This window comes from Stegodyphus dumicola, chromosome 2 (genome assembly GCF_044657685.1).
Source record: "Stegodyphus dumicola isolate Sdum_Otavi_A_Nest chromosome 2, ASM4465768v1".
Lineage (NCBI taxonomy): Eukaryota > Metazoa > Arthropoda > Arachnida > Araneae > Eresidae > Stegodyphus > Stegodyphus dumicola.
In genome coordinates this window covers 144027539-144042914 of record NC_140769.1, presented here as the reverse complement: position 1 = coordinate 144042914, position 15376 = coordinate 144027539, and the positions used below count along the sequence as shown (strand labels likewise).

At 35.6% G+C, this 15376-nt stretch overlaps 1 protein-coding gene across 1 annotated transcript in view; it reads left to right on the top strand.

The window, feature by feature from the left end:
• The first annotated feature begins 590 nt into the window (after positions 1-590).
• LOC118203236 (chymotrypsin-like elastase family member 2A) overlaps positions 591-15376 on the top strand; it is a 39767-nt gene continuing 24981 nt past the window's right edge. The window contains exons 1-3 of the mRNA XM_085811174.1: positions 591-744; positions 7091-7263; positions 12882-13119. Coding sequence (XP_085667300.1) covers positions 672-744; positions 7091-7263; positions 12882-13119 — 484 coding nt within the window. The 5' untranslated portion in view covers positions 591-671. The remainder of the gene's footprint in view (positions 745-7090; positions 7264-12881; positions 13120-15376) is intronic.

The window sequence follows — 15376 nt, the reverse complement described above, 5'->3', positions numbered from 1 at the left end:
CGGATGCGTACATATTTACGCACGTACGTACAGACGCCACGAAAAAATCTCTTCTGAATCTATTTTAAATCCGTTTTATAATTAGTTTGGGGGGAAAAGGAGCCCATTTTTCTGTCCTTACATACAGATGTCACGCAAAAACATCGTTAAAGTGTATTCGATAGACCTCAAAATGGATATTTTCGTTGAAATATGGTACCCGGAATTTTTCGTGATTGCAATACTTCCTTTACTTCGCAAAATGCAATCTATCGGGCAAGCGTATTCGTCGATCAACTGAGTTGTCGGGCAAAACGTATCCTGTTGGGCAACTGAGTTGTTTAGCAAACGTACCGTCGGGTAAGTGGGTTCGGGTAACTGAGCCGTCGGGCAACCGAGTGTAGGGCAAACGATCTGATTATTTTTATTATATAATCTTAGCTTCCATGATAATCTCAAAAGAAATAATTTATCTTATTTATCAAAAAACAAAATTTAATTTATCTAAAAACAAAAATCACTGCTTGGAAGAAAGCAGCATTTTAATGCTGATAAGTAGGTGGGCTTACAGGTGTTAAGTTTCGTGTCGGAATGTATTCTACCTACCATATGCGTCTTAAATTATCGGAAAAAAAAATTTTTATGCAAGAATGCTTTTACTAAATTCATCTTGTCGTGTCTCCTAAGCGAAGATGACCATGGCGGTCACTGCTGGATGTTTTGTGGTTCTTATGTTTTTATTGAACCTGAACGGATATCTGTGTGGTAAGTAGCGCAGAATGATTTTATTTGAATTCATTCCATTTTATTTAATTGTAATTTTAAAACACAATTTTACAGTATTGCGTCAACAGTAAAATTGCGTTATTACAGGCCGTTGACGCAATTTTACAATATTGCGTCAACATGTTGAAAGTACCATTTTTCTTCCCATCAACGAAGTCCGGCATTCCTGCTGTGAATGTAATAAAATATAATAAGAGAGCATGAAACTTTAAAAATAGCTGCTAAATTAAATTTGATTCTTTTATAAAGCATGTAAAGTTCCATTAATATTTCCCATGTATTCAATAATATAATGCGACAATGTACATTAATGGAACTATAATGTGTAATTATTATTATTATATTTTTACTTTCTTGTAAGAAGTTGTAGAGGAGTCATTTAGATTTTTTGACGCGGGAGAAATGAAAAATCAGCAATTCCCTTGCCGGGACTCGAACCTGGACCTCTCGAATACGCGCCGAGCTCAGCATATTCACGAACGAAGTAGCCAGAAGGCAAACACGCGCCGCTAAGGACTTCTAAGGATTCTGTGTGGAAGTATGTTAAACTTTAAATACTTCTTCTAACTCATTTGCATTCAGCGCGATTCTAAAAATTCATTGGCTCCCCTGAACATTATCTAACTCAATGCCCACTTACGAGTGATTACCATATAAAAATGCCCACTACAAACCTGCAAGCATTCCACAGATTTATGATACAACATAAGCATTTAACTCACAAAATATGCAAAATGATGGATGTTTTGGCAAGACTAGGCACGGATTTTGTATAACGTCTATCAATAACATCCAATAAATAAGCATCCATGAACAGGCGCAACAACGAGTATATAGCAATAAATAAAATACAACAAGTTTAATAACAAATCCTCAGTAATGTCTACCAGTTTCCAATATTCATTAATGTTCAGCAATATGTACCAAGGAATGAACTATTCTTATAAGCATTCAGCAATGTGTACCTAAATGTACCAAGGTTGCTTTAGATAAGGGTGGACGTGGCGCTATACCAATTAACCAATATGGAAGAGGGGTGGTGCCCACGTCCTCCGTCATTCACTCACTCTAAAAGCTCATTCCGGTAGGGAATTATAAGTGGGAAACAAGAACTTCAAAAGGGAAAATAGTTGTTATGAAATTAAGATACGCTTTACACAGTAAAGGAAATATTGTAATCGTGAAAAATTTCGGGTATCATATTTTAACGGAAATATTCATTTTGACTCCCCCCTTTTTTTTTTTTTTTTTTTTTTCCCGTGATGTCTGGATGTACGGGCAGAATAAAGGATGCCTTTTTCCCAAAACGGATTGTAAAATAGATTTAAAATGGATTAAAAATGGATTTAATCCATTTTAAATATGGATTTTAAATGGCAATTAAAAAATTCAAAATGGGTTCAAAATGGATTTTTTCGTGACTTCTGTACGTACATACGTATGTATTCTTGCATAATTAAAAATCGATTAGCAATAGAACAGTGAAATTTATAAATGGAATTAAAGAACTGTTAGAATGGGATCTTATAGAACCCAGTGACAGTGACTGGGCACATCCTATAGTATTTGTTGCAAAAAAGAATGGCGGCGTTAGACTGTGCATAGACTTCAGGCTTTCAAATAGCTTCACAGTTCCGGACGCCTATCCGATGAAAATTGCTAAAGATTTACTATTCGAAATAGGGAAAGCCAAATTCATATGCGATATGCGACGGAGGGCGTGGGCACCATGCCTCTACCATTGAGGTTAATTGGTATAGCGCCGCGTCCACCTATATCTAGAGATACATTTTGTAATTCATATTACAACTGCATTGACATTATTTGCTTAATGTATTACTACACTTGACAATACATGCTTAACATTTAAAACACTATTACGTTCAGAACACTGTTACTGCAATACACACATACATTTTACAACTGCTTATATACATTATGTTACACATTACAACTTTTTTTAAAAGCACTATCATTAATTTCTAATACGCTCTTGCTTTTACATCTACTCGTTTGCTTTACATTTATAACACTTTCACGTTTAGAATTCTATTATTGCAATACACATTTACTTTTACGTCTGCTATCTGTTTATGTACATTATGTTTAATTCACTGCTTCTGTTAATCACTGCATTAATTATTACATTTCAATCTAATTGCTTGAGTACACACTTACATTTAATACTGCATACATACATTACATTACACATGGAAAAAAAAAATCATTCATTTTTAGAAACACTCTTGCTTTTACATCTACTTGTTTGTTTTACAATTAGAACAACACTTTTACGTTTAAGACACTATTATTGCAATACACGCTTATATTTACGTCTGATTATGTACATTACGTCTAATACACTGCTTCAGTTAATCACTACATTAATTATTGCGTTTCAATCAATTTGCATAATTACACACATTTTCAGCTGCTTATAAACATTACATTACACATTAAAATATTTAAAAACACTATCCTTAATTTAAAAAAAAAAAAAAAAAAAAAAGACGCTCTTGCTTTACATTTATGACATTTTTACATTCAGAACACTATTATTGCAATATACACTTACAATTACGTCTAATACACTGCTTCAGGTAATCACTACGCTAATCATTGTGTGTCAATCTGTTTGCATAAGTACACACTGACATATACAACTGCTTTACATTACATTACAAATTACAATAAACGAATTTCATAAAACGAATTTCAAATTCTAGATGAGGAATTCCAGATACCCATATTAGATAGAAGATTACATTATTGAAAATTGGATGGCTCTAGGTACCGTTCTTTTATCACAATGCGAGAAACATAGCTAAATTTATGCAGATTCTTCATTGTTTAATTTATTTAAATATAATACAGGGCGATGATATATGGTGGCAACAATTTGGAAAGTGAACCGACATTTATAGTGAACCTACGCAAAATGCCAAAACGGAATTAATAGCTCTTCGGGGCTAATGCCCTTTGGGTAAGAACAAAATCTAATTTTGAATGTGGTCTTCCGGTGTTTGTTCTCATATTAAAGAGAGTTTTGTGCTCCTTAGGAAAAAATAAATATACTAAAAATTTGCCCCCCCGTGCAAGAAAAAATTATCGTCTAATTAAGTTAAAATAATTCGAAAAGATAAGTTTAAATGTAGAGCGGCAAAAATGTGCGTGATTTAATAGGCGTACAGGGAAGTCATGTAGTGTCTACATCAAATGTTTTAAAAACATTTCATTCCGAAATTTGTAGTACTTTTGCTGAAACAGTGAATATGAATTCTTATCTTTATGCGGCTTAAGTGTTTGTCGCCGATAGTTTATTGGTTGCTTCAATAACTGTAAATTGTGTTTTATTCCCCGTGCAGTGCAGCGCGTGACGAATAATATGAGAAAGCTAAGCCGGAAAAATTAAAAATACAACAGCACGTGCATTTAACATTTAATAAATAAATTTAACATCTATATATAATAGAATTCGGAAATATGCAACCGACAAAAACCGACAACCGACAACGAAGAAAAAACTAATAAAATGAAATAAATAAATATCTTTATTATATGCGGCTTAAGTGTCTGTGCGCATAAGTGTTATATGCGCATTTCGTATCTTATCCTAAAGAGATTATATTATAAATTATCTAAAGAGCCCGTAATCTATTTGGACGTCAGTCGACATTTTTTAATTCAATGTTAGCACTTGCAGCCATAGAAATGTCTGGGAGCGGAAAATATATGACTAAGAGAGGTAAAAAAAGTATGAGCACGATGGATATTTATATTATTTCCATAAATATACAGAAAATGGAGCCAAAAAATCGTGGCGTTGTGAAGTTGAATTTTCCAAAAACAATAAATGTAAAGGAAGAATTTACATTGATGCAGTTACGGGTGAATTTTTAAAACTTGTTCGAATCATGTTCATGAAGGAAATGCAGCACGCATGGAAGTTGTCCGCAATTTAACATCAATAAAGCGAAAAGCTGTTGAAACACAAGAAACTCCCCCAGTAATTCGCATTGAAGAAACGCAAGAGCTGTCTGTTGGAGCATTAGGACAGTTTCCAAGTAGAGAAGCTGTAAGATTAGTTATTAAACGACGTAGAAAAGACATAAATGCAGCTCCGTTGCAACCAATTGACAGGGCTTTCATTGAACTGCCAGAAAATTACAAATATTACGGAAAAATAACGAAAATTTTGTTATCGGCGATTCGGGATTGGGTGATCAAGACCGAATTTTAATTTTCGGAAAAGACAGTGTCAGCGATTAGATTCACCGCGTAACAAAAATTTACGTTGATGGAACTTTTAGTCGAGCACCAAATCTTTTTTCACAGGTTTTTGTTATTATGGCCGAATGTGGAGGTTTTGTACTGCCAATCATTTATGCCCTCTTACCCGACTAGGCGGAAAAAACATATACACGCATGATTGAAATGATTTAAGACAATTGACCACTTTTTAAGCCGAAAAAAATTTCTTTAGAGTTTGAAATTGCCTTAATTAACACCTTTTCAAGCAAGTTTCCAAACGCAGAAATTTAAGGGTGCTTGTTCCACCTTGGGAAAAATATGAAACGCAAATTAGCAGAATTCCATTTAATGCAACGATATAATACCGATGCTGATTTTGCTATCTATGCACGTATGATTTCTGCGTTACGTTTTGTGCCTTCCGAAGAACTTGAAAATGTTTTAGAAGTTTTGAGTGAGATCTAAAGAGTTAACCCCAATTTTAGATTACTTTGAAGATTATTACGTGGAAGGATTCAGAGAAATAATCGTCGCCGTCGTCCTACTTTTAAACCAGAAATGTGATGTTATGCTAAAACCTTAAATAACGAAAGACGCACCAATAATTTCGCGGAAGCAGCGCACATGAACCGCCGCACAAGCGGAATAGGTATTTGCGAGCTGATATGAGAATTAAAGTAAGAGTTGAAGATTTTGAAAATCGAGAAATAATGAAATACCCGAAAGGTGTGGCGCATAATTTTGCAATGGATTAGTATAATAACAGTTCTGTGCTGTAATCTTATTTATCTCTAATCTTATTTATCTGTAATTATATTTATCTGCAATATAACTTCTTTGAAACCATATGTTTAATTACCATTTCTGTATTTTGCCTTTTTGATGATGATTTATGAAATAAATAAATAAAAAAAAAACCCTCCCTCCTGCCCCGGGGCCTTGACGTTGGCGAGGGGGCTTCTCACTAATCTGGGACACAAACAAAAATCTACAACACTTTCACACATATACACAGATATATTTATTTCAAATATGTATGCAAACAATCTCTAATTCAATAAATAAAAATCAGTCATATTACTTATTTATATTACTTCATCTTTATTCTAAAAAGAAATAAAAATAAGAAAAAATTATGGCGTCGAACTGACCCCGCGTTTAAACGTACGGCGTCGAACTGCTCCGGCGTCGAAACGTTGGCATCGAACCGTCGGCGTCGAAACGACCTGCTTCGGTTCATCATTGCGTCCGTTTTGTTATTTATGAGTGGCATAGTTCTCTACCTTGTTGTTGTAGCTTGTCTATGATTAGTTTAATGCTTTTGTAGGTGTGTTGATGGTTGATTAGGAATAACGCATTACGCAGATGGACTACCGTTTACACTATTGCGTTGGCTTTAGCGATACTGCTGTTGAATTGAATTTTATGGTTTAAGTGCGAAGAACATGCGTCCCTTTCGGCTTAATATAAAATCTGAAATCTTTCATATTTTTATTTTTTTATTTCATATCTTTTTTTTTTTCGATGCGAGCATAAGGTATTTCCTTACCGCGTGCCTTCATGGTGTAACTGAAAAGTACGCCCAGCTAGCAGTCAACTAGCAAAATTCGAACCCCGGTGGGGGTGTAGAGACATTAGATTATTTTGAAGCGGAAGACATGAAAAATATGCAATGCCGTCTCCGAAACTCGAACCTACTAAACCTCTCGAATATGCGCCGAATGTGCTTCCGTTACACCAGAAAGGCATGCAGAAAGGAGGAAGAAAATACTTTATAAGGGCCTACAAGACCAACTTGTTTGGTCAGGTGGGTCGGGCTGCGCCTACTTCTGGTACCTAATGAGGGCACGGCCGATTAGTTACATTTTTCGGCTTCAGAAATTCTTAATTGTTCTGCAATATGCATTCGGTTAGAAAAATATTGATATTACATATAAAAAGCTTCTAGATGTTTTTTTCGCAAGCTGTCTTCTTATCATTTTCAATTTCACCGATTATGGAAAAATTTTAAAACCACGTATGCTTCAACGTAGAATATTGTAAAGTATTCCTTACAGGTTTGGTTCTCTTACAGAGGAGGAAGAAGAAGATTATAAAAAAGATCCAAATTATATCTACTGCCGCTCTACTTTCATGTACGATGGCCAAATCAATTCGACGGGACATATCTACAGCCCACTTTACGGAAAGGAAAATTATCCAGCAGGATTAGGCTGTTATCATGAGATACATGTGCCACAAGGTTATGTAAGTATCGGCTTTTACCTTTTCCTATGAGCTAATTATGAGATACATGTGCCCCTTTCCCTAATCTACGAAATTAAAAAAAATTTTTAAAAGTAAGTTGTAATCACAAAATTCTATGTTACAATTTAACACTTCGAAAACATTTTACCTTAAAAATTATTTAAAAATAATAACAGTAATAAACATTTTACTTTTTCTTTTAAATAGGGGAAAAAAAAAAATACCATTCCAGCTGCTAGAAAGAATTTACTGTTAAATAAAATAAAAAAAATTTGATGTGTTTCACCACATGACTTCCTTGCACGAAATATTAAATGATACGCATTTTTTCTTGCATTTCATTTAAACTTATTGGATTGAATTAAATCAACTTCGTTGATTGCGCATAAACCACAATAAAATAAATGCACTCTTTAAAATTCACTATATTTGTTTACCATAGCGACACTCTGGCGCTAGGTTTACTTAACAGCGTTACATTCGTTCATACTATAACTCAGAATGCATATAAATTTATATCATTTCAAGAATTATCTAATCGTTGCCACATGTTATATTCAAATATTATAATAAATCTAAAACGATGTATAAAAGAAATTAAGCAAACAAAACAAAAAAGAAGCAGTTTTTCACAGACGATTCATTATTTCTCATTCAATTAATTCAGTTCTTACTTCCTGATAAGGCAAAAATACATAAGAACTCAAAATATCTGTATTAAAAATTACGAAGTAAATCTTAAACATTTATTTCCTGGAATAAATTCCAGAAGAGATTAAACATGATTTAATTCACAATAATAAAAGAAGGTGTTATCTTTTTTGTTGCGAAGCTTAGTTTCTCTAGATCGGCAACAAATCTGCTCTTTTGCCAAGTTTGAAATGTAAACAAACATGTCCGCCATCACAAAATTAATTAGGCTTAGCTGCACTTAAACAACTTTCAGATTGTTGATAACTCCACAAATATTGCATGCAGATTTAATAAAGGCATAAAAATCTTAACCGGAAGATAAGAACAACATAATTCAATCATATTTAAGGCAAAAAATGCACAACTTATAAACATATAAGAGTAAAAGAAACTGAGATCACTGAGCCGGTTAACAGAGTGGATATATATACACACATATGTTTATATACGTTTGTTGCGGCCGATTGCAACCAAAATACGAGGTGCGCATCTGCATGTTATAGCAGGCCTACATACAAAATTTCAACGTTCTGAGGCTAATCGTTTTTAAGTTATGCGAGATACGTACGTACGCCTAGACGCCAAGAAAAATTCCCTTCAGAATTCATTTTAAAGCAGTTTTATAATTTTTTGCGGGGAAAAGGGTCCTTTATTCTGTCCTTACTTGCGAATGTCACGCAAAACCATCATTAAATTGCATTGGATAGCAGTCAAAATCGATATTTTCGTTGAAATATAATACCCGAATTTTTTTCAGTTCATAAGTGGTAGGAAGAGGTAGAACTGCTGATTGAAGATCTGGTAAATGAATATTGAAGTTATGACGTAATTGAGTTTGATGCGTAGCATCAGAATCTGGAGAGTCTTCTTCAAAAATCGCTAGAAATCGTTAAGCTTAATTTCAAATACCTAAAGGAAAAAGCGATGTCATGTTAAATACCATTAAGTTGCAAATCTTATCTTTGTAGCTAATCACACTTAGTATGTATAGATATGGTGATCAGCGAAAGTTGACTATGTATACGTCTTTCGACCTGGGTTTGAATCTCGCGATTGCGATTGCTGAATGACGACACTTATAATACCTCGAACGAAACGATCCGGTTCAATCTATCCGGTTTAATGCATTCTGACCTGTTTAAACCGGTTAGATTAGGTTCAAACCGGTTTCATCTAATTTGATCCGGTTAATGCAGTTTTATCCGGACCAGAGCGGTTTGATTCGATTCAGACTCCGGATCAATTAATGCGGTTTAATCTGCTTTGATCGGTTTGATCCGTTTCAGATCGGTTTAATCCGGTTCAAACAGGTTTCATCCAGTTTGGTTTGGTTTAAACAGGTTTCATCCAGGTTGATCCGGTTGAAACTGGTCTGAGACGGTCTTTGACGGAGACTGTAAGAGAGGATGAAGGGGATGAAACCGGATTGAACTAGAAACTGACTGGATTGGACCGGACCTAACCGAATTGCATCGGTTTGATCCGGCAGTCAGTCCTCTTTAACATTTATATAAATGACTTGTTAACCAAGTTAAAAAGCATTAGGCCTATATCACACATGCATTTGTTTCATATAAACAAGTGTTTGGACAATTTTTCTGCCTGGTTTACTATTGAATGAAAGACGCCCCGATTTTTCTCCTTCCTTTCGAAAAAAATTACAAGTTTCTTTCAACCAATCAGCTATCAGTTTCGAATGCTATCAGCTTGTTCGCAGTGGAGAACCAGTTCCCTTTTACAATGTTAACCCAAATGTGATCTGTGGTGACTGGCTGTTGTGACAAAGCAGAAAAATTGTTCCAAACAATTCCAAACAAAGTGATAGGTGATAGCAGCCTTAAAGGTGTTAAATGTTTGTATGTTCGCAGACGATGTTGTTATTTGGACGGAAGGAGAAAATTCCAGAAAATACGAAGGCCAAAGGAAAACTTCAAATTATAAAGAATAATATTATCAATGATTTAACTTTAAAAACATTAGAAGTAGCAGTACGTGCCCTTTTCGGGTATTCCTTTGGAGTCTTCTTTCCATGTAGAAGTAATGATTCAAGTTTTTTTTAAAAAAAGCAGGAGGCGTGAAAAATGTGCATTGCCCTCTCCGGGATTCGAACTCCAGACCTCCCGAATACGCATCGAGTATGCTTCCAATTATACCGCGAAGGCATGCGGAAAGGAAGAAGAAAATACCTTACATACTTCCCATTTTAAAGGGCGACTGAGATGAGGGATCCAATCCCCAAATCCTGGTGGTGATGAATTATCATCCAACACCTTATAGTTCGGGTGCCACTTGTAGAGTAATTAGGTTTCTTTTGAAGCAGAAGATGTGAAAACTATGCCCTCGGAACCCTGGACCTCTGGAATATGTGTCGAGTATGCTTCCAATTACACTACGAAAGCATATGGAAGAGGAGTTAGAAAATACCTTATAGTGGACTATGGAAAAAGCCTGAAAGCTTTCAGATTTTACATTACGCCCAAAGGGGCGTTTTTTACACAGTGTGGCGCGCTCGAGAATAAATGTCTTTTTTCCTTCGTACAGTGTTGTCATTGCTGGCTTTGAAATCGTTGAGTTTGTTAATCAAAATTCGTTAAACTTTTCCAAAACATGAAATCGATAATAGAACAAATTCCAAATTTCAAATTAATGCTTCCAGATGTTCGTATTCGGTGAAGGATTACGTTATCCAAAACTAGATGGCTCTAGGTCCCGTTGTTTTTTCACAGTACGAGAAACATACATACATTTACGCAGATTCTTCATTATTTAATTTCTTTAATTATAACACAGGGCTCTAATATTTGGTGGCAACAATTTGAAAAGGGAACCGACATTTATAGTGAATCAACGAAAAGTGCCAAAACGAAATTAATAGCCCTTCTGACTTACCCCCTTTGGGCTAAAAATGCATAATATTGACCATTTTTGTTTAACCAATTTTAACCATGCATTAACCAGTTTCGTTTAACATAATCTTTTGCCAAGGCATGTGACTCAAAGCAGAACAATTTGTCGAACCCTGTATGAAAAGTGCTTAGCAAAAGATAAATGGAAATACATTGTAACTCTTGACGAAGCATGGGTTTGTAAGGTATATCCTATATATAAAACAGTTATTTTAAGTTTATATACCACTTTCCTATCTCTTCTAGTTTCAGCTTACAATTCCTTACCAGAATGAGTTTTTAGAATCACGTTAAATGTAAATAAGAAGCAGAGTAGTATTTAAATGAAAGTTTCACTGACTTCGGTGGAGAGAATTCAAATTCCTGAAAAGCGCGCATTTGCATTTTGGCTACGTCTGTCGCCTGTGTCGTGTGTCTAGCGATTTCTCCCGCTGTCTGCCGCCTGTTTATTCTGGCCTGTAAGGCAATATACCGGTCATCTGCGGGTGTGGTTCCTCGTGGACGACCACTACTAAACCCCCGGATAGCTGTTCCTGTAGTTTGAAATTGTCTCCAAAGTCGTGAAACGATGCTGTGAGCAATTCCGAACTCTGCAGCCACACTTGTCACATTGCGGCCTTGCTCCAACTTCCCAATGATTCGACCTCGGGTAAAAGCATCCAAATGTCGTCTAACAGATTGATTATTCGCCATTTCTCGCTGAGGCAGCAACTCGGTGTGATTTTAACTGCTTGCTATACGGCGTGCAATCTCTTTGCCAGAAATACTGATCTTACACCGACAACATGCTTTATACTACTCAGACACTCCCCCATTACGTCTACCTGCATATCTGCGCATGTGCTACCGTACATCACCTTACTTAATCTCCTGATTGGTCTTTCTGTCCGCTCTGCCTCTTCGTTCAGCTGATATGCTAATTTTTCGACTTTGTCCTTAATTTTTGCACACCAGTGTACATTTATATGTATATTTACGGCGTAATTACAAAATCCTAAGTATGTTAAATTTAGAAGTTTGCTTTCATATTTGTTTATCTTACATGTATATACACTAGAAAGCCCGGCGGTCATAGGAAATGACTGCTATTCTAGATATTATAAATTGTAATTAAACTGATTTCTGCAAAGGTGTCTGCTAATTCAAACTGAATTACCCAGGGCAGCCGGCGAGGACGCCCCTTTGCTTACTGCCGCCCCGGTGTTTCCCCCTTCTACTTGCTTAATTGCTTAAAGTAGAGTGCAATGAAGGAAACCACTGGTGGTACATTTCTTAAGAGCCACCTAGCTCAATCAATAAAGGTGATTTAAATAATAAAATGTTCATTCACATATCAAAGATCTTTTTGTACACAACATTTCTTGTGTAGATCTTTCCATCATTTCTAAGCTCGCCTTGCAGAGGACCCTCCATTATTTTTAATTTTACGTCTGTTCTTTCACGAACTCTTGAACAGGCAACATAAAATTGACCGCGTCCAAATGCATGCTCAGCTAAAAAAATACCAACATGCTTAAGCGTTTGGCCCTGAGACTTATGGATGGTCATAGAAAAGGCAAGTTTTTCAGGAAATTGTCTACGTCTCATTTGAACGGCAAACCTGTACCGTGGCAACTTCGCTCCATTGGCTAGTACAGTTACGCAAGCAACCCATAAACTATCGGCGACAAACAGAAACTTAAGCCGCATATAATAAAGATATTTATTTATTTCATTTTATTTGTGTTTTTATCGTTGCCGGTTTTTGTCGGTTGCATATTTCCAAATTCTATTATATACATATGTTAAATTTATTTATTAAATGCACGTGCTCTTGTATTTTTAATTTTCCTGGCTTAGAGCTTTCTCATAACATTCGTCACGCGCTGCACTGCACGGGGAATAAAACAATTTACAGTTACGCAAGCAACCAGTAAACTATCGGCGACAAACACTTAAACCGCATATATATAAGATGTATACGTGAAAGAATGTTCTTTTACCATAGCTTATACATATATTGGTTAATTCTTTCGACAGAGGATCAAGGTCACCTTCTTGGATTTGGATATTGACCCTTCCGAAAGTTGTAATCAGGATCAGCTCGGATTCTGGGGCGAAGATGGTAGCAATGTCTTGGGAATATTTTGCGGAACAGACCTGCCAAGACCGATTTTCTCAGAGAAAGGCGATAAGATGATAAAACTCGTCTTCAACACCGACTACATGGGAACTGGAAGAGGATTCCACGTCTACTACGAAGCCTCACCGTACATAGGTAACCTTGTTGTCACTTGTCTCATTTGTCTGGCTTAAACCAGAACAAAGTTCCCCTTAGAAAGTCCTCCACGAAGGCATCCCTCCCCTTAGGCAGATAGCCCTCGAGGCTTTCGCCGTAATTAAATAACCTTAACTGAGCTAACCTAAACCAGAACAAGCCCACGAATTTTATCGTGGCAAGGATTGCAAGATTGCGTCTGTCGTTGGCATGAGCTTTGAGTACCTTACGAGTGACACCACGATTTTGCTCAGTTTCACCCCAATTTTGATGGACAGCACCCCGGGGGTCGAGTCCGAAGGTCTCTTCCCCTGCCACCAAAACATTGGAGATCACTTTCGGCACCACTTATATTTTGAATGCCCCCATGTCGCACAGCTACTGTACATTTAAAAATATCCATCCTTCTCTGGGATTCGAATGCGCGCCTATTGGTATAGGCCAGTGATGGCGAACCTATGGCACGAATGCCACAGTCGGTACGCAGAGCTTCATTTGCCGGCACGCGACTAAAGTATTACTTCCTTAATCAATAATCACAATAAAATGATACTATGTAATTTAAATAAGTGTTTTAGTTTGTTTTTGAACGTTTCACTTACTTACTTATCGCATAATGCCACTGGCATAGGTCCTAAACCTAGACATAAGATTTTCATACATCACCATACAAATTATATACATATTTATTGACCCAGTTTATGAAGTTTCAATTGTTTTGGCCAATCGTATTACTTGTTACATGGCAAAGAATACACCAAAGTTGAGGCAGCTAATGTTTTATAAACGAATTCAAATTTATTGCAGACTGCCGGTGAGTTTTCATACTTTCATTTTTAAATAGATTCCAGTTTTCAGATCTAAGCATTTTGAGGTAACTTATGAATAATTATAATTTAACATCTTAAACGGAATGGCACGCGGCCATTCCATTTCGCGCATGTGGCCCCAAAAAGGTTCGCCACCACTGGTATAGGCTATCTTAATATTCTTAAAGATAAAGAACGGTAGGCATATTTAAATGAGACCGAAAGTCTCAGATGTCGTCTGAGTAATCATTCATATGAAGTTCAAGGATCTTTCGCACATGTCCTTGTAGTATGGATGAGTTAACATCTTGAAGGTACACTGCGAGGAAAAAAAAATGGGACAGTTCTCTATCTACTGTTCTACTGGGCCTATTGACAAAATTCAAATTGCGTTTTCCATGTCTCGAAAGTGCGACTTAGGATATATTATATATATAGCACTGTTCTATCATAAGTATTTTGACACAAAACCGGACTTTACCTGAAATAACATACCAATTGTTTTCCATATTTCGAGTCTACGACTCAAATTATGCCTAGATATTAAATTTTGTAAAATTTACGGAGAAATTCAAAAATTTATCTTGGCGCAATTTTTTCAGTTTGCGCCAAGAATAATTCACTTGGCGAACTTCTTAATATATGGCAACCAATTTTCCTTTCCCTTTCATTTTGTAGCGGAAAAAAAGGCACTTCGTTCCTACCTTTTTACATTGCGCTGGAACGGGCAAAAAGTCACAACATTCTTATTTTCAAAGAATTTTAGCAAAGTGTCTAAACCACATTTGATGTTTTATCGCTTTCAACAAATATTCCAAATTTCAAAACGCGTTAATATATAAATTCGCGTACATCTTCTGAAATTTTGAACAAAAAACTGTAATTTTTTGCAGGTATGCTTAGAAATACGTTAACTTTAAGATGATGGTAAAAATTTTATAGGTTATAATTCAAAATTTTTTTGAAAATTTAAAATGTTATTTAAAAATATAAATTTTAAAAATAAATCATAAAAATGGGTGAAACTTACCGATTGGTGGTAACCAATGGAAGTATTTGGTAGTAAACTTGGTAGTAACGAATTGGTGAGCAATCGGCCCAGTAGAACGGGAGATATAGAATTGTCCCATTTTTTTTCCGCAATGTACCTAGTTGTATGTTTGGAAAGAGCGCGTTAGATGTTTCAAGATTCTAGCTGAAAATAAAAACAAATTAAAATAAGAAAATATTCAGTGTATTAAAAATTCGTAGTTTACCAATAGAGTTACAAAATGTTAAGAAGAAAAGTCTTAAAACGAATTAAAAATGTACAAATCATATATGATTAGGATGAAGCTGCATTCTTACCTTGACATGCATATTTCTATTTGATACCTGAAATAATTTTATGTTAAAGGATTACGAGAGACCTACTGGTTTAAAAATGAATTCGCAAAATTGCGAAGATA